General features: G+C 44.5%; 1 protein-coding gene across 2 annotated transcripts; it reads left to right on the top strand.

The window, feature by feature from the left end:
* Positions 1 to 838: 838 nt before the first annotated feature.
* UBAC1 (UBA domain containing 1) lies at positions 839 to 18,374 on the top strand. Of its 2 annotated transcripts, none has more exons than XM_057409124.1 (10): positions 839 to 1,117; positions 6,480 to 6,600; positions 8,664 to 8,737; positions 9,891 to 9,998; positions 10,815 to 10,932; positions 11,628 to 11,736; positions 13,173 to 13,419; positions 14,485 to 14,571; positions 15,482 to 15,620; positions 17,638 to 18,374. In XM_057409124.1, exons 1-10 carry the CDS (start codon positions 980 to 982, stop codon positions 17,751 to 17,753), a joined length of 1,257 nt encoding a protein of 418 aa, XP_057265107.1. In that variant the 5' UTR covers positions 839 to 979; the 3' UTR covers positions 17,754 to 18,374. The 2 variants fall into 2 exon arrangements, with proteins under 2 accessions (XP_057265107.1, XP_057265108.1); XM_057409125.1 differs by having other exon boundaries at positions 842 to 1,117; positions 10,830 to 10,932.
* Positions 18,375 to 20,086: the final 1,712 nt, after the last annotated feature.

The raw sequence follows: 20,086 nt of genomic DNA, 5'->3' as shown, positions 1-20,086 counted from the left end.
CTGCTCCCAAAGGGAGCTGCTGCTGGCAGGGAATTCACCGAGCGGGAATTTGCTCCCTCTCGTGGGCTCCGGGAGCTGGTGCCTGAGCTCTCCAGCGATGGTTGCACAAAGCCACGGGACTGCTGCGCACCTGGGAAACAGGAAAGAAAACCTCGCGTTTGACCCCAGGAGCTGCCACCGGGGGTACGGGACAAGTCAGGGCCCCTCCAGCGGTGCCTACAGCTTCCGACGAGCTAAAACTCAGTCTGCTTTTCGATGGGACTGGATTTTGGCTCCCCGGAGCTCCCAGCCCCTTCTCACAGGACCCGTTATTGCCTTTATCGCCTCTGGGTCTGCTGATCCCGCCTGGATTTATTCCTTCCAGACAGCTTTAGTTCAGCCGGCTCCAGGCTGAGTGTGTAACACGAACATTACAGCGCTCACTGAGATGAACAGTGGCACATTCCTTGTATTTCCTAGGCAGGTCCAGCTCCATTTAACACATACCGAGTATTCCACAGCGGCCGTGCCCTTTTGTTTCATGTGCCCTTTAACAGTGATTTTAACACCCCAAAACCCCGCAGGCTGCAGGCAATGACCTGGGAAGGGAGCACAACCCAAAGCACACCGGGTGCGGGCAGCGTGCGGCCGGTGTTTCACTATGGACGAGGGGAACGTGAAAAGGGCTCAGCCTCGGCCGGGTACAGACAGTGAGACAGGTCCCGGACGGGCCCGCAGGCCCCGCTACAGCGCCCACCGCCACCTCCGCTGCCACCGGCTGCTGCTCCGAGCAGGCAGATCGCGGTTCCCCTCTAGCGGCGGCCGGGCGGCTTCCGAGCTCTCCTTCTCCTCAGCGCGGCCCGGCCGGGCTCGCCGCCCCCCCCTCGGGCCTGGCGGGGTCACCTTCATGGGAGGGCGGTAGCGCGGGGCCCGGCGGTGCCCGGGGCCTGGTGAGGAGGCGGCGGAGCGGGGGCCGGAGGCGGCGGCGGGTCCCGGGGCGATGTTCGTGCAGGAGGAGAAGATCTTCACGGGCAAGGTGCTGAGGCTCCATGTGTGCACCATGGAGGGCGCGGAGTGGCTGGAGGAGGTCCCCGAGGACACCACGGTGGAGAAGCTGAAGGAGCGGTGCCTCAAGCACGTAAGGAGCTGCGTCCCGGTGCGAGCCCGGGTCGGTGTGAGCCATGGGTAGTGCCGGGCTGGGGCTGGAAATCGCGGTCGGGGAGGCCATTGTGAAGGAAACAGGCTTTTTCCAACGCCCTGTAAATGTCTTAAAACGAGATAAGACAAAGAACTGGCTCAAGTGAACGAGTGCTTGTGTTGTTTCAGTGTTTACCGTGTCTGCCACCCCCCCGAATTGTGTGGAGCCGTTCCACATAGGAAGAAAATGCCTATTTCAAGAGTTTTGTGTATTGGGAAGGAGAACTTAGGGGAGGGAAATACTTTGCAGCCTTTAGGTACAGAATTTGGCGTGTGCTTTGTGTAGTGTTAGAGACTGCCAGCTCCTGCGTGCTTCTTGCGACCTGGTGGCTCTGCACCGCCGGAGTCTGAAGTGCGTCCTTATGATTTCCCCTCAGAACTTAGTCTGGTTGGTTTCTTGTTTCTATGGAAGAACAGAGAAGGAAAGCGAGTGTAAAGGCGAGCTTCCCTTGTCTGAAAGAGCCTTTGCCCAGTCGTACCCTGTGTTGGCACAGTGGGTTGTTTGGTGGGGAGATAATGGACTCTTGTAAAGCTCTCCCTTGAGCTCTAAGCAGTAAGGTCTCAATGGAGGTGTCCAATGGGTAATTTACCACTGTCTGGAAGAGAAAACAAGTAAAACTGCACAGGCAAAGCCTGCGGAAGTTGAGCTGGAAAACACAGACTCTTTGTAGCCATGTGCTCACAACTGGTGTGTTTGTGGGTGTTAAATGTGAAAACCTGTGGTTCCAAAACTATTGGACTGATTTTTGAAGCTCTGCCCTGACGGTGTTTTACTTTAAATCAAACCCAGGATTTGCAACAACTGGGTGTAAGGTTGTGACCTGTCACCAGGGCTGTCCTAAAGTCTGTCGTTCTGGAACCGGTGCAGCCTGATCTGGGAGCTTGAGAGCATTGCTGAGGGATATGTAACTTTAGAGTGGCAAAAGCAAGAGCCTCTGCTCCGCCTTTGGGAGCGCAGCTTACTGACCTGCATTTAGTAGCGAGGTTCGTTTTGTCTCTAAAGTCTTGCAAAGACTTTGTTTCATAAACCACACTTGCAATAGGCAAGCATATGTGTAATATTGAATTCCTTAACCCCCGTTTAAAGGGTAAAAGGTTTTAGTTTCTGGCTGAGCACTCTGTGAAGGAAGGGTGCCAGGAGCCCTCTGCCTTGGGTCAGCTCATCGCTTCCAGCGAGAACCCCTGGCTACAACAGGTCACAGCACACGCTGTTTTTCTTGTCTTTTAGTCTTTTAAGTGCTTTTTGATTTAGAGATGAGAAGAGCTACATCCTGAGGGAAGAAGGGGGTGCCTTGCTGCAAGTTGTGGAGTTCAGCCCCCCCGCCACTGTTGCAGTCCTGGGATAAGGCTTGTGCTTCCCTCCTGTCCCTCTTCAGCACAGCTGAGTGATTAAGTGGTGCAAAACCTGCCAAAACAGGGTGGGGTAACAATTACATGCATGTGTGCAGTGCTGAAAGGCCTTTAATTATCAGGAAGCTTAATTGAATAGCTGCTTGCATTGCAGTTCCAGTCAGGGCAGAAGGCAATTGATAACTTGGCATGATGTTTGATTTCATTCTCTCTGCTGCTTTGTGCTAATGGTGTGGATTTGCATACCCATTATGGATAATATATAGTTTTATGGAGGGGGGAAAACAGAAATGGAAAAGTCATCCCTCCTGATCATGGGTATATTGCAATGAATCTTGATAGTGCCTCGAGATAATTTATGCAGCCTTCTCTTGTGAGATGCTGGTTATTATGTTCCCTAAAGTCTTTGAAATCATTCTTTTGGGAAGCAAAGGAAATTGGTATTTGGAACAGTTTTGAACCATTTAGTGCTGATTATTGTTAAACGCCTGCCTTTAGTAAAGCTGTCTTTATAGTCTAGGAACCTGATAATACATTGTTTCCGTTCCTAGGGATTTTTTAACTCATGTTTTACCATCAAAGTGTTCTCTTGGAACAGTCACTACAGCACAAGGTCCCACTGCCTCAGCAGGAGCAGACCCTGAGCTCTCCTGTGGTTTCCTTAAGGAGCAACTGTTCATTTCAGAACCAGACTTCGGAAGGGTCAGTTTAACACAAACTCACACTTAAATACTTTGTATGTCCAAGTATGTCCTAGTTCTGATACTCTAACCACAAGAGACCCTTTCTTCTTGTTGAGGCTCGCAGCGTTTCTGAAATCCTGGTGTAAAACTGAGGTCATGCACTTGGGGCACACAAACATGGGCTGTACGTGTGTGCAAGCTCCCCCTGTAACTTTCCAGGCGCTGTGGGACAAGCTTTTAATGCTCTGTGCCTCTGTTCCCCTTAAGCAGTCTCAGGGATACTCACCTGGCTTTTAAGGTATGATAAGGAGTATCTGTGGAATAGAGATGCAAGGTGCTATTTTTCAGAGTACAAAGATAAGGTAGGTTCATGCTGCTGGGCATGGTTTGGGTACTATGTGAGGGATGCAAATGGTTTAAGCCACCCAAGCTTAGCAGCAGGGAGTGTCAGTGCTGTTTACAAATGTTTCTGTTAATAAAAGCAAACAAAATAAAAGCTTTTTCTTATTTTCAAACCAACCAAACAGCCCTGTGGTTTATCAGCATTCCAGGCTTCACAAATAGCATTTGGCATCAGCAGGGTTTACAAGTTCAGTAGTTGCTCAGGCACCTGTGAACAAAGGTTTCTCTCACCTGCCTGGCAAAGGAGCCTGAACTCCAGTGTTAAAAAGAAATGCAAATATTTATGCTGGAAGCAAAAGGATGAAACAGCAGATCCTGTCCTTGCAATCCTTTTGTACAAAAAGATGAGAGAGAGCTCATCGTCCCCACGCACTGTGCCTCTGATTGTGGGGAGCAGTGCTCCTTAGCTCTGCCATGCCCTGGGGCAGCGGGGTGCAACCTGCGATTTCCCTTGCTTCCTCTGTGCTCTGCAGGAATTCCTCCTTCTTCCCTGCTCTTCCTGGGGATTACCAGTGCTGTTCTGTCTCTGGGCAGGAAGGTGGCTTTAGGTGCACTTTAAAACATGGCATTTAATACAAAAATCCTGTGTTTTGGCAGAATGGTTCTCATGAAGCAAGATTCCACAGTGAGATCTGATGATTGGTGCTCATAGTTCTTGGTGCTCTGTTAAGAGCTAGTAGAGGCATTGCCTAAGACGGCCTTTCTATTTCCAGGGCATGTTAAAATGTTAAGATAAATATTTCACTAAGCAGTCTCTTTGATATATGTACTTTCCATATTTGCCTTCAATAAAGTGGTTAGAGGATCTGGCAGTTAGAATGAGTGTCCACAGGACTTCTCTTTTAAAACAGCAGTTTTCACTGTATCATATGCATTTTCACCTTGGTGTTATGGTTGCACACCCCCCCCCCCTTTACCTGTGCTAGGGGAAAAAATGGATAATAGTTCTGGCCCCAAACATAGACCTCCCAGCTCCCATTTTCAAGTTCTTCCTTTTGGGGTAGAACTCTCAGGATCTGTGACTAATATATTGAGCTTGTTCAGAGAGGAGATGTTCCACTGATGTACTCTTATGCATTTTGGGTAACTTATCAGATCAATTACAGGAGGTGCTCCCAGCTGCTTCTAGGCTTTAATGTGTTCTTTGGCTCTGGTTCAGCAGTTAATATGCTGAAGGATTAGTAAGAAGCTACTGTTGTACAGAGCAGGGCTCAGACATTCTCGCCTCAATCTTACTGAGGCATCAGAGCTGTATAAAAGCTCATATGAGGAACTGAAGGTCAGTGTTGAAAACAAGTGCATCATGTTTGAAAAGAGCAGGTAGCTGAGCCTTCCTTCAGCTGCAGTCACAACAGGAAAGGTGGTGAAGAGCTAAAAGGATTCCTTTGAAGGAGGCTGGTGATCCATCTTATGATGGACAGGACTACATCAAAGTGAAGCAGTGATTTCAGTGGGATTTCTGGAAATGGCTTCTACCTGAAGGTTGAGCACATTCTTCTGCAGACATGGTAAAAGCATCTTGCAAGAAGCATCATTAAAAGCTGTTTCTGTGAGCAGAGCAGGTGAGGTCAGTGTTAAGTGTCCTATTGTGGTAAGAGCAGCAGCGTCAGTTCCATGGCTTTGGTAGGTTGTTATTTTTAATTTAGCCTTTCTGGAATCACAACCACTGTGCTCTTTTTCTGCTCAAACAAATTAGAAGTCTCTAGATGCACTGATGTAATGTTCCCGAGGTCTGTCACTGGGTCTGGAAGTCACTGTGGTATGGAGTCAGTTCAAGGCCTCTGTGTGTGCACGTGCTCTTTTGTCAGGATTTGAACTGGATTTCCTACTGAATTAATTGACATACAGTTTATAATTGTAATAAGTAATTGAGCACAATGTTCATATATGAAAACAAGTTACTGTGTGTTGATTATTTATGGTTGGGAAGAAAAGTTGTGAATATGACTTTGGTTCAGTGCTTTGAGCAGGAACCCAGGTGAGAGGGCTCCAGCAGCCAAATCTGTTGATTGCACTTTGAAACAAGGTGCAGAAACTGCTGTTTCCTTCCCAGTTTAAGGTCAAGTGTACCAAAATCACTGCTGGCTGTTGTTTGTTTCATCTGACGGTGTGTGTAAATAGTAATTATTAGGTGAAGCAGGGTCTCTCCTCTGTTTTAATGCTGGTTACAAATGAGAAACATGCTGTGTTACTACAGCCCTTCTGTCGAAACACTGAATGCTCTTGCAGATTTGCATTCTTAGTTCATTATACTAATTGCCACCCCCAGACTTTTCACTAAGAGGAGTGAGCTTAGTGATCTGCTGCAGAACTAACACAGCTGTGGGTCCTGGAGCATCGGTGCTTTGCTCCAAATCTCTGCAGGCCTGAATATAGGACCAAGGACTCAGAATTGTGTGATGGAGACATAATGGGAAGCTATAAATCCACTCACATAGGCTGGTGCCCCTGAAGAGCTCACTTGTGGTGATTGAGCTGTAATGTTAATGCTTTGAAACTGTCTAAAGAAGTTTTTTAGACTGTCATCAGTTGGAACTTAAATCATAGAACATGTCAAGTTGGAAGGGACCCTTGAGGATCAAGTCCAACTCCCTGAAGTAGCTATTAATTTAACAGCATTGCGGAAGGAAAGCTAAAATCCTTCCTTTTGTTGATAATTCTTCCCAGCCAGGAGCCTGGATATGCAGGTAGAAACCTCAGTTTCTTTAGTAAAACATATTCTGTGCACTGGCCTCTAGCTTAAGCTATTAAGAAGCTACTAAATGGTGGCACAGCTTGTATATGGAGAATCTTATGTGCAAGGTGCAGTGATTCATGCAGGAGGCTTATTTCTGTGCTCTGATCTTTAATATTTATTATCTTCTGCAGTGTGTACCTGGGAGCTTGGAGGATCCAAAAACCGTGACGCATCATAAGTTGATCCATGCTACTTCTGAGAAGGTGCTGACAGACACAAAAACAGTGTTGGAGGAAAACATTCAAGACGGAGGTGAGGTCGTCTGGTTTTTAATGCTATCAGCCAGGAAACATGAGATTGTGGTTAACCGTTTGGCGAGTTCCAGATGGTGACTTTCTAATATCTATTCTGCTTTGACATAGGAAGCTAGTAAGATGGCAAAAAAGGAAGAGGAAAAAAGGCTTTTTCCCCCAGAGAAAGCACCTTGAGCAGTTTGCTTTTCTTCACTCTTCTTTTGAGAGTTGAAAAGGAATTAAGTGTGTTCATTAAGTTGCAAAATTAAACAGGTGATTTTTCTCTCCTTCTAAAGGAATTTTTCTGGATCTCCAGGGCAGCTTTTTTCCTTCAGAATGATTCAAAAATCATTCAATTATGGCTGAGTATTCCAAGCCAGACAATCCAATGCTTTTGGGAAGGGGGTTTTCTTGAAGTCTCCCAGTCAAGTAGAAGGATGATTGCTGTACCTGGGTGTCTGCAATTCAGGCCTCATTCTGTCCTCTGCGATCACAGGTCAGAATCCTTCATGCTATAGTATCACTGACTGCAGTAGAGTATGTGAGGTGTGTATTTGCTCCTGAACTTTAAAGGTGTAAAGGATTAATGTGAAACAAAAGATCTAAAGATGAGAGCTGGAGTCAGTTTTTACTAGATAGCTCAAGCTAATGGCTCCTTCTGGAGATAAAGGGCAGTGATGCAGAGAGAAGCAGGACTGCTGTAGACTGAAATACTGTCTGAGCCAGAAACTCAGCAGGAATAGAGTTCCTGGGTTTTTGCCTGAGTTCATTCAGGCTGCAGAACATGTGCCATGACCACAAGCGTTTTGGTGTCTGTTCCCAGGCAGTGTCACCTATCACCTTTAGAGCTGAGAAGTGTCCTCTTAGGAAGAGGCGACAGGCACCATTTTTGCTGATTCGTGGTGTATTATTTCTAGGCGAGGTGCTGGCTCTTGGAGTTTTGAATTGCATTTGCAGCAGCTATGCAGTGTTAACTGTGTAGTCACAGTGAGCTGGCATGCCTCCTCACTCCTCCCTCTGCAGCCTGTGCCTTGCTTGTCATGGAGACAAGATTGCAGCCAACAGCTGACTGCACAGGGCAGCCAAGAGTCAGCATGTGGACCCTTTCACATTCTGATCAGCTGGGCAAATGAGGGTTAACAGCCTGCACCAGCTGTTGCTCTTGGCTGTTATGTGCTGAGCCAGATCAAGGAAACTTGTTGTGCAAAGCATGCTTTGTTTGCTTTGTACCTGCTTAACGCAGTGGGCTAAAAACTGTGTGGCAGGCGTATCTGGGTGAAGGACTGCAGATGCTGCACAGTTCTGTTTTGGGCCCTGCAGTCTGTCTGCATGTTTCCACCCTCAGAATGTAGGTGGTGGTAACTGAGATGCTAGAAACTTGGAAAGCATCTAGTATTTCTAGAAACCAAGTTTCTGGGTCTCTAGAAAAAGGGCACCTTGTAAGGATGTATTAGTAAGTGCTAGTCTTAAAAGCACAAAGCAAGCCCTTGCCTGGTGATGTGGCATATCTGATACTGAAGACTTGTTTGCCCTTGAGACTTGCCCTGGTGGCCTCCCAGGGATACATCCTGCTGTAGACCATGAATGTCTCTACTGCCATTCACATGCAAAGGTGAGCTTCAGCCTAGTGCTGGAAGTTCTTGTTGAAGACTGGTGCTTTCCTTGCTGTAGTTGGATGGTCCCAGCATAGACCCAGACCCATCTGTGACCTGTCTCTATTGCTTCCCTCTTAGTGGAAGCACTGAAAGACTTGATGCTTTTTAATTATTATGAGCCAATTGCTGTCCTGTTAACGTAGAAGACAACTGGAGCCTCTAATACCCTTTGTGTGAAGAGAAGAAACCAGTAACAGCCAAAGTGTAATTAATAATGGCCCATGTTTTGAATTGACTGTGCACTCAGGAGCTGTGGACACTGAAGGAGTGTGTAAAGTCATAGAGGCTTTGAAGTATGAAGAAAGGTCTGATGCTACAGGGGAATTAATACAAAATTAATCTCTAGGAAAATGGAGTTTGTGAAGTATCTCACAAGAGCTGTTTTCATATAATTTTCTGATGTATTTTGGTGTCTTTCTCTTTCTAGACGTCTTGCTGTTGATAAAGAAGCGTGCGCCACCACCACTCCCCAAAATGGCAGATGTGTCAGCAGAGGAGAAAGTGAGTTTGAAAGACTTCTCAACTTGTTTAACTGCTTTATTAATGCTATGTGGAGGGATTACAGTGGTGTGCTTTTAAACTTTGATTGGGAGAACATTTGCCTTAGAATAAGACGTGCAGATACACTCTGTGGAAGTGGTATAGATTTGCTCTCTGAACAAATGTCTAATAAACGTGTAAGTTTAGTTCAGCAAGTGTCTTGCTTTGTCTCTGTTTGAAAACCCAGTTGCTGTCAGGCTGTCTCCTATCTTTAGCTATATGTGGCTTGTCACCCTCTAACCTGGTCTCTAGAGCTGGAGTGTTGCCCTCTTACTATTTTTTGATTGAAACTTTATTGGAATGTGATTGTTACTGAGGGTCAGTGGTGCCTAGGATGCTGCTTATGCACCAGTGCTATTGCATTTGGTGTTACTGCATAAACACCTTGAGCAATGCTTGTGCTTGATGTTGTGTATTCCTAAGTCTCTTTACTTTGTCCTTGCACAGCTTTGTTTCTTCTTGCTTCCTGTAGGTATTGGTGTATGTCTCTGTAGCCCTTCCTGTAGGTATTGGTGTATGTCTCTCTCTTCAGTATGGTCTTGCTGAGCTGAATGTCACTGTAAGAGCCTCAGTTATAAGACTGGAAGTATTTATAATTTGTACCCTGCTATGTTTTATCCTGGACTGTGAGCATGTACTGAAAATCCAAGGCACCCTATATCTCTGCATGATACTTGCAAGCAGCAAAGCACTTCCACTGTGAAGCAGTTGTAAGTCTGTGCACAGCATTAGTCTATCTCTGGGTTTGAAGAGAGCATGCTATGAGCAGACCACATGGAGCAGAATATGGTCCTGGGCACTGAGGCCTCTAAGTTCTCTTTTTGATACATCACTTTCCCTCTATGCTGGAATTTCTGTGTGTGATTAGGTAACAGAAATAGGTGTAAGGACTGAAAGTGGGGCAACCCAACAGGTCCAGTTTTGCTCTGTAATTGCAAAATGGTACTGGTGCTGTTAATTCATTGTATTGCTAGACTGCTGTTTCTCTTAGCTGCGAGTTACAGAGCACTGCTTGATGCCTTGGTGAAGAATATGAAACTGCTCTCCTCTGTGCTGTGTTCTCTGTTCTGTGCATAATGGGTTATGAAACCTGATCATGTTTCCTGTCCTTCAGAGGAAACAAGAGCAAAAAGCTCCTGATAAAGATGCTATTCTCAAAGCGACTGCAAATCTGCCATCTCGCAATGTAGATCGCACTGTGGCCCATCACAACATGAGGGATGTAAGTATTAGACTTGGCCTTAACTCACACACTAACATCCAAATAGGCCTTTATCTTCTGTAACCTTTTGTTTTACACATAAATGTGATCCTCTTTTCTCTATAAGAGAAATACAGATGTATATAATGTACATTAAAGTAGATAGCTTAAGATTTGGATACAGGTCATACTATTTGGTGATAATACATAGCTTTGTCTTCAGCTGTGTGGAGACCACTTCTACCCTCCTGTACTAGTAGGATATGAAGCAGAGAATCTGCCCACATATTGCAGGCTGTCAGTGTGCCCTAGTAACCTAAAGGGGACAGTTGTCATTTAAGCTGTTTAGTAGCCAAATGACCTGCTGAGCGCAGCTTATTTAAAAACAAGTGTCCAGCTGAAAGGAATTTGTGATGCTTCAGGTTAGAAAATAGCTTTGATCTGTGTTGTTCAAATTTAGATTACTGGAAAGCAAAGAGTAGACCAGGAAAGCTCGTTGGTTCAGAGAAGCAAGTACTGCTGCTACAGAGGTACTGTGACTGTCTCTTATAACACATCTGCAGTGTGTTAAAGTGTTTCTGTGAAACAGTGAGTTTTCTGGACCACCACACATCCTGTGGTGGATCTGGGTGGCTGTGGTAGAAATAAAGAACTTTCTGCCCATCCTATTTACGTGTAGCACTTCACAGGAAAGGCCAGTGCCTCTTGAGAGATTAAATAATGCAAAGGAAGCCCTAATAAAGCAGTTATCTGTACAAGGGCCAGACCACTGCTGAGATACTAACAGGTATATTAAGATTCAGTGATGGCTGGTTACTGGTCTGAATGTTCTGACAGTTTCCTTTCTTGCAGTTCCAGACAGAGCTCCGGAAGATCTTGGTGTCTCTCATAGAAGTTGCACAGAAACTGCTAGCACTGAACCCAGATGCAGTTGAACTGTTTAAGAAGGCAAACGGTATGAACATATCTTTATAGTTGCTAGTTCAATCTTGGGAACTTTGCTTCCGTAGCAGAGGAGCAGGCTGAGTGAAGTCCAGACCTTGATGTAATAGCAAAGCTACTACAAACTTTGCGGCCAAGATTTTCACCTTGTGGATATAGCTTGTATAAAACTGAGTTTCTGAGGTCCTTTTGGGATGAATGAGAAGTTCCAGTTAAAAATAAAATCTTTAGTAGTGAAAGAATTGGAAAACTTCAAGTTATGCTTTAGGGATGGTAAAGAATAGTTGAAAATGCACAAGGAGATAGTAAAAGGAGGAGAAAGTGTAGCTGTTGGTTCAGTTTGTGGGAAATGCTTGCCCTTGAGATCTGCTATGACCAGATCCAATTTACTTTCCAGATAAATGCTAGATAGATACTCAGTGGATCTCATACGTATTTACTTATGTGGAAATACCACAGTCATGCGAGTTCTCTTTTATGTGAGATCTTGAATATATCTGGACAAAGTCTTTGTCCTGGAAGAATATCTGAGCCAAACCAAGCTGAGTGCAGCATATTAAATGATGAAATAGCAAATTCAGGGCAGAAACAAAAGAAAGGCTGGAAGAGAAGAATGGAGTCTGAACTTAACGCATGCCATTCCATTGAGGAAGGGGTTTATTTCAGCTTGAAGTCAATCTGAACGTTGTTTTGTTTGTGTATGTGTAGCCATGCTGGATGAGGATGAGGAAGACAGAGTGGATGAGATAGCTCTGCGACAGCTTACAGAAATGGGGTTTCCAGAAAGCAGAGCTGTCAAAGCCCTTCGATTAAATCAGTAAGTGTACTCAGCACGCTGCCTGTGAACTACATGATATGGTTAAAACAACAAAATGAATCTTTTCTCTAAAGTCTCCTTATGTGGGTCGCCTAAAACTAGGTTGGAGAAAGCATTAACTCAAAGAAGAGTGCTGCCTCAGGCAGCAGGTGTGGATGGCACAGGGAAGGGAAGCAGTGCTGTGCTTGCTCTGGAAAGAGCTGCTGGTCTGTGGTTCATGGCACTTTCCAAGTATTGAACTCACATCTTATTCCACTTTAGAATTCAGATTTTGAAGAGAAAAAAGCAAACCCATTCCATCTGCACTGATCTTTCAGCTGAAGAAAAATACTTTGTGCTGATCTTTTAAAAACATGTGAAGTTCAGATAGCAACTGTAGGAAAATAGGTACTGTAGTTCTTATCCCCTAAGAAGGATCAGCTGTACTGACTCACTCCTGTGATGGGTTTGTTAGGCCATTCTCAGAAACTTGTAATGATAGAGGATCTACAACATATTCCAGTCACTCTTTTCCACTCCCTTGTGACTCAAAAAGACTTTCTCCCCCAGTGTTCTCCATCATTCATGTTGGAACTGAAAAGTCAAATATGCAGAGGCTTTCCTTTCTGTGAACATGTAATAATTCCCATGTGTCAAATGAAATTACATGTTCGGTTGCCCTCTGTTTCTGTTTCAGTTGACCTTTGTTTCTTCCTCTGTCTTCACTGGGAAGAGATGTGTTGGGGCTCTCAAGATCCCTTAGCTTGAGCACTTGCACTGCATAGCAAGTGACTGTGTTCTGATCATGATGTTCTATTCCCTTGGGCTGGCCCCTCCTTTGAGGGATAACAGATTTCTGCTTGAGTCAGAGTGGAAGAACAACGAAGTGGTACATGTCTAAGTGCAATTGCCTGTGTTGAATCTTGCTCAAGGCATATTGTGTGCATGTAACATTTTTCACCCTCCTTATTTCTTGTTTTGTTATAATGGCATTCCTTGATGACTGGATAGATGTCTGAGAGATCTTTTTAAGCAACAAAGCAGCTTGCATCTGAGATGTGGTTCCATGTGAATTTGGAACATGCTTTGCTTGCAGCTTTGTCAACAGTTGCACATAGTGTTTTCTCTGTTGTGAAGTAAAGCAGCTGATGTGGAGAATAAGGTGACTCCCTCAGAAATGCCTCATAAAATCTAGGTTGCAGCTGTCCAAGTTGGATTTCATCCCTTTGTCTTCCTGGCTTCAGAGAAGATTGTGGTGCCCTGAAAGCACAGAGAATTGAGGTGCTCTGAGATGTGCTCTGAGATTTGCTCCGAAACTGTCATTATTTATGACTTTTCAGATACTGGTTAACCTGCAAGTCAGTATACCATGGGTGTAAATGCAAAGGCAAATGTCTGTGGAATGCCACTGTACATCTGGTGTGTTTCTCACCCCTGTGCTTTGATTTGCTTTTCAGTATGTCAGTGACACAGGCCATGGAGTGGTTGATAGAACACGCAGATGACCCTGCGGTGGATGCTCCGCTTCCCGGTCAGACTCCATCAGAAGCCACAGATGAAGCTGGTGCATCTTCTGCTGGTGCATCTTCTGCTGAAGCAACTGCAGGTCCTAGTTCAGAAGCAGGTGAGGAAGAGGCAAAGGATGAGCTGACGGAGATATTCAAGAAGATCCGGAGGAAAAGAGAGTTCCGTCCAGACCCACGAGTACGTGCTGTTTATCTTGCTATGTAGCTGTTGAGATTGGAAGGGACTCTGTGGGCACCATGGGATCCAAATTATCATTTAGTTCATAAATGAAAGGGCATGGCTGGCTGGATGTATGTTATGCTGGCTTGACAGTATTTTAGTGGAAGTCTTTAGGGACAGTTTAAATTCAGGCTGCTGAAAGGGATATTACCTAATTAATGCACTGCTGTCTTAGATAGCAGTATCTAAACTACTGACACTTCTGAAAACCATCTGATGGGACTAAAATGAGCTGCTGAACTGGCATTGCTTTTTATGACTGCTGTCTAGGAAGGAGGAGGGGTTGCAGGATGGCAATAGGTCCTTTTGCTGTAGAAAAGGATAGAAAAGCATTATTATATTTTAAGGGGGCAATGGAAAGTTTCATCATCAGATTTAAGTCTGCTGATGACTTAAAGAAGTTAGCCTTTTTATCAGTATCAGGTGGAGAAAATGTTGTCATCGCACTGTAAACTCACCAGGAGGTGCTCTTTAGAATCTAGGATTTGTTTTTTACAGATTTCAGTTTAAAGTGGTAAATGTATTTGACCTGGGTACAATTTCTAAATGCTTAAACATTCTTCTAACAATATCTAGGCATGCTTGTCTAAACACATAACGCTGACTAGCAATATAATAAATCTGAGAGGTGAAATTAAATCGAGTGAATAGAACTACAAGTGCATGTGAAGTTTGGTCTACCAGTGAGATGTGAGCAAAAGCTTTGTGACAGGAGAAGTCTTAAAATAAGATGTTTCTGTCCTGCTCTTCTCCTTTGCCCCAGGTGCACTTGCTCTTTGCCTTGCATTCAGCTTTCAGTGTTGAGGATAGGAACTGCCTTCACTCTTGAGATTTATTTTTCTTCCATAATGAAGACACTTTTGATATAGGATATTTGAAAACCTTGTAGATAAGATTACTTAGTGGTCTACAGATGGGAGCAGTGGGCTTTTTACCCCACAGATGCTCCTCACAAATAAAGATGTGAATGTTCTCATTTCTCTTTTCAATGTACATGTATTAAGCTGTGCAAATCTGATCTAGGCTGTCATTGCCCTGATGGAGATGGGATTTGATGAAAAAGAAGTGGTAGATGCACTCAGAGTAAACAACAACCAGCAGAATGCAGCCGTGAGTACACTGTCACTTCTGTTCTTTATTGCTGTAATAGTCTGTTCAACTGATTCTTTTCATCATGGAATTGGTTGATGTTTTGATCTGTCATAAAGCCCAACTGATACTGGAGATTAAATGAGCACTACATATTCTGTGCCTCTTTCAAATTAGATACACAAGTGGAATACAAAGGTTTTAGACTTCTTAGAGGAACTTCAGCGTGTGTGAGGTTGAGGCTGATCTGGCTGGGATAGCATATGTGGGTTTTCAAAGAGCTTTTGAGAAACTCCCTCAGTGGAGCCTGCCAAAGAGATTATGCTATCATGAGAAAGGAAAAGGTATTCCAAATAATTAACAAACGATTAAAGAACAGGAATAAATGATCAAACAAGAGAATCAAACCATGTAATGTGTAAATTACCATTCTGCAGCAAGGCCTTCCACAGTTTATGGAGTCAAAAACTATAAGGCTTTCAAAGATTGGTTAGTCCCCTGCTAGTGGATATGTTAAGGAAAGTTATGTGGGCACAGCTGACAGCCAAGCAGTCTTCTCTTAAGCATCCAGTGCTGGCCACTGTTAGAGGATATTGGCCTAGATGATACTTGAGGCTGCTGAGGTGTAGCCGTGCTGATGGGGTTCCTTTGAGGCAGAGTGTGTGTGGGATAACAGACATCGTTCCTGAGCTCTGAGGCATCCAATGTTGGTATTAACTTTATTACCACACCAAGCACTGCTGCTGTTCCTGTTGAAATAAAAGCTTATTTCTATGGGAGAAACACACAAATGAATAGTAATCTAGTGTGAAAAAGAATGTACAGCTCTGTCTTCACTGTGAGAGGGAAAAATACATGTTGTCAAAACTGAGACACTTTCATTCTGATGTACCCAGTCATGAAGTCTGTTGTGCTTGCTGATTTCTTTCAGTGTGAATGGCTGCTGGGAGACAGAAAGCCTTCTCCAGAGGACTTAGATAAGGGCATTGACACCAACAGCCCTCTCTTCCAAGCCATCTTAGAAAACCCAGTGGTACAGTTAGGGCTAACCAACCCTAAAACTCTACTAGGTAAGTCCTGTGTGGGTTCATGATGTATAAACGCTGTCTCTGTAGTTGCTGGCAGAGTAGAGGCTGGATGATGACAGCTCACTCTGTGGGATAGGTGCAGCTCTGTACCCTTTTTCTCACTTTCAGCAGCTGTATTGTTTGTTTGCTTCATATTGCAACTCAGCTAAACCCAGAACAGGACTTGGGGCTGTCCCAGAAATGCTGCTCATGCCCCAGGCTACTGCGTTACACTTGCTGAACTCAGAACTTTAATAGCTGCTGGCTGCAATGCTTTTGTGGATTTAGGAGACCTTTTGTGTGCTCCCTTTGGCCAAAAGGGGAAAAACCTGGAATGTCTGACTAGAACTCTGATTATTTAGCTTTAAAAACAAGTGTCTTCTGCTGTACAGCTTACTGCATGCTGAGGCCTGGTCACTGAGAGGGAAGATAACGTGGAAGAGTAAGCAAGCAAGTCTGAGCTAAGACCTTGCCTGTCAAAGTTGAGATATGTGACAATGCACTTCCCCTCCCTTGGGTTTTGGCTCCTTGGTAAAGCCTGTGTGCTGGTGGTCAGACTGTGAGCACAGCGAGTACCCAGCTGATGAGCCTGGCAGTAAAACATCAGTCTCTGATGAACTCGTCTCTCCGATGCTGGAGGGCGATACAGAAGAATGACACTGGCTCTGTGATGTGTATAAAAAGTTTTGCATTTAGTCTTTTTTTGGCTTCAAAATGGATTTGAAGCAGTGCTTTTAAAGAAAGCAGCACTTTCCAGAGAGCTTTTAAAAATACTACTCTAAATGTAATTAGGAGAGTTTGCAAGCCTTTAAATAATTCAAGAGCAGAACCTTCCCACTCTGCTTTCTGAACAAATGGTCTCTTCATCTCCAGCGAGGGTTCCACACTGCAGCTCAGAATATAAATAGAAAATGAAATGCCATTATATGTGCTTGTGAAGCTTGGATGAACATCAGAGAAAATATATTCCTAATGATACATCTGCAGATTGCTTATGTCACAGATTTTAATAATGAATTTAATGAGATACTTGCAGAATGTTGATAAATCTTGAGTTTTAAGCTTTTGACTCTGTGTGAAGAATATAGTTGAAGTGGTGAAAGGTGAGATCTGCACTTTTCGGTAGGCATGCTGCATGACCTTGAGCAGGGTATTAATGATGAGCCTTTCAGAGGTGCTGGGTACTTACAGCTCCCACTAATGTCAGTTGGAGCTTTGTACACTAACACCCCTAGGGAATATTAAGAAACTGACCTTGGTGCCAGTCTGCCAGACTCTCACAACGCTGACATTTTGGTGGCTTCTGAATAGGTCAGATGTGCAACTGCTGTTTTGTCCTGATCCGTAGTGATTGCTCCAAATGTCCACTTGACCAGCTCAGTGTCTGTCCCAAAGCTTACAAATTACTGCCTGAACCATTCTTCTGCCAGATTTGCAACTTGACTCTTGCAGTAGCTGTCTGGGTCCTTGCACATAAGTAGGAGAGTGAAAACTGGCATGTTTAAAGAAGCAAAAGAAAACATCAAAGCTTATTGTATAGACAGCTGTGTAAAGAAAGCAAAAACTGCTCTTAAATACCTGGATGGCTGTCATTGTTCAGAAATGGAGGCAATTGTTGTGCACAACCTTTCCCCCACTGCCTGTGTGTAGGCAGGTGGAACTGGCTGCCTCCCTGACATCCTTTGCTTTCCAGACACCAGGAAGGAGAAAGCATGAGCTCCTCAGAGGGAAGATGCTGCTTCCCTTCTGGATCCTGGGGCCTCTGAAAACACAGAGCTTGAGATGTGGGGGCTTAAGGCACTATATTTCTGTCTCTGCTGTGTGCAGTGAATTTAGTGCTGGGGAATGGGGGAAGCAGAGTGCGATGCGCAGTGTGTATTCCCCCCATTTTGGGGTGATGTTTGCCCCTGCCTTTGGGTGGTAGCTATTTCTAACTGTCCTCTTGTTGGAGCATCCCAAACATTGAAGCCTTTGCTGACTAAGGGACTAATTGAGTGTTGCAATTTCCATCTCTTGGCAGCCTTCGAGGATATGCTTGAAAACCCCTTGAACAGCACTCAGTGGATGAATGATCCGGAAACTGGGCCTGTTATGCTACAGATCTCTCGAATCTTCCAGACGCTGAATCGCACGTAGAGGGGGATGCCAGTCCACTGTGCCACTTCCTACTGCCCCTCACCTCACCTTCACCCCGGCGGGAGGGTGCATGGAGTGCTTGGGAGGAGGTGGATGGAAGGGGAGAGGGGTTGATCCTGAGCAGGGGGTCTCACACGAGAGCTTACGTAGTTATGGCCAACTGAAGTTAATTGCCTTGTGGATTTAGTGTTAGTGGAAGAGGTTTGAAGACTTGTTTTCAGGTATTAGATTTAAAATGAAATATATCCAAAAATAGGAAAAGGTTTTGTGAAAATAACCAAGAATCTGACTGTTGGAACGAAATCCAATCATTGTTGTTAAAAAGGCCTGTGACAGTAGTTTTCTAGCCAGTTTTGCTAGCATCTGGCTAGTGTTTACAAAAGGTCACTGACCACTAGCATAGGATATTAAAATCATCTCCAGACAGTATTAATTTATGGCTCTATCCAATTCTAAAAAGATTTTTTAAATTGATTCTTAGGAAATGTTTTTTAGAAGTTCAACTCTCTTGGGAGAGGAAGCCCATTTCTATCCAGACCTGTTAATCGTGCGTTTTAATTTAAGTGAGAATAACTCAGAGATGGAATTGTTTTAATAAATAGCATTACTTTTTCCTATTTATTTTCTGCGTTAGTGTTGTTGCAGTACTTGTAGGGGATTCTCTGTCAGCTCTGTTAAAGATGCAGTATCTCTTTCACAGCAGAACTTGCTACACCAAGGCTTGGAATCTCAAGTAGGCTGTTGTTCATAGGTTCATACTCTGCCATATCCTAGTGCAAGGAGGGATATATTCACGTAGTGGGGTGTTTTCCATTTTTATGTGCAGTTTGGGAAGGGGAGACTTGTGGTTTTTGACTTTGTTTCAAAGTGTTTACAAAGATTTGCATGGGTTTTTCATTGGTGAGCTCTAAGGCAGCAGAACAGTTTAGGTTTTTACCTTGTTTAAGGTGTTTAAAAGCAAGCTTGCAGTGACCACCTTTGAGATGCAAGTGGCTTTTCTTGACACTTGTTTTTACCTTGGAAATACCAGGAATGTCAGGCTGGGCTTTCCCGTTTGGTCAGAAGCCTGACTGGGGTTTCAGACAGGAGCTGAGAGCTTTCAAGGACAGAACTCGCTGTGACTCTCCAGCCAGTTTTCAGCTGGGCTCTGCAGGTGTGAGTCCGAACAAAAATAGGTTTTCTTTTCAGATTAATGGAACGTGCTTCACATCTGCCCTGATCCCTGCCCTGTCTTGCACTTCACAGCTGTGTTTGTGGAAAGCCAGGCTAGGCAAGCCCTGCCTCTCCAAAATGCAGAGAAACCAGCTGGGGACCCCATCCTTAGCTAGCACGAAGGTGCCCTGTCAAGTTGAGGCATCCTGAGGAGCAGCGCAAGTCACCTTGTTAAATGTGGGGCTTTTCTTAAGCAAAAATGCAACAAGATGCAACCCGAAACCCTACAACAAGTTTTGGCCTGAACTTGGCATCCAGTCCCTGCTGTTATGCAGTCAAGGCACCAGAGTTGCCAATTTCACATCATTCATATGAAGGGTGGGGAAATCAAAACAGCATGAGATTTTATCTTGACTGACTATCCCAGGACTTTATTTGTAATTCCATATTAAGCTTTGCAGTTCATGACTGCTGAAATATTTACTTCTACATTCAGAAATGCCAAGCTTTATAGAGACGATGCTTCTGTTCAGACTGGACTCTCACCAAGAACAGATTGACAGGATGACATGAAGTTGTAATCTGTCTTGTAACAGCCAGGAGCCAAGTCCTGCAGCCCAGTGAGTACAGCACAATGACTCCTGAGTAGCTGGGACTGAATGTTGTAGAGTTATCAAAGGTTTTGATTGTATTATCCGTTTTTGTTCTTGCTCCTTGAAGCTTTTTGCCTGTAATACTACCAGAAGATGCTGTTACTTGAAGCTCTTAATGTCAGAGGCTTGTGCCCTTCTCTACCAGTTGGGTTTCTTGTAAATATTCCTTTTAATGAGTGTTTTTAGAAGACAGCTGAGGAAAATGACCCTGTAGTTTGGGGGCTTTTTTGGCTTCTGAATGGGTAAGGACAGGTTCCAATGTAACAAACAGATACTTTGGTAGCAGTCTTGGTCTTTGAGGAATGTAAAGCCTTGTTGATGAAATGCTGCTTTTGATTTCAGTACTCCATGACCAGACCCTGGAGTGGCTGTGGAGCTTCCAGGCAGACCAGCAAGGGTCATCTATCAAATTTAGAGTCTTCTGCAAGTTTGGCATCTGGTTTGCAGGCAGAACCTTGGGCATTTGCTACGTGGCAAGTGAGCAACCCCACCTGCCATGGAGGTGCTGCCCCAGGACTGGTTGTGGCT

This window comes from Pezoporus wallicus, unplaced genomic scaffold (assembly GCF_028554395.1).
Source record: "Pezoporus wallicus isolate ANWC-B61680 ecotype Strahan unplaced genomic scaffold, APGP_CSIRO_Pwel_v1 contig_8341, whole genome shotgun sequence".
NCBI classification, from domain to species: Eukaryota; Metazoa; Chordata; class Aves; order Psittaciformes; family Psittacidae; genus Pezoporus; species Pezoporus wallicus.
The sequence above is the reverse complement of the archived record's forward strand: the minus strand, read 5'-3'. Positions and strand labels throughout refer to the sequence as shown.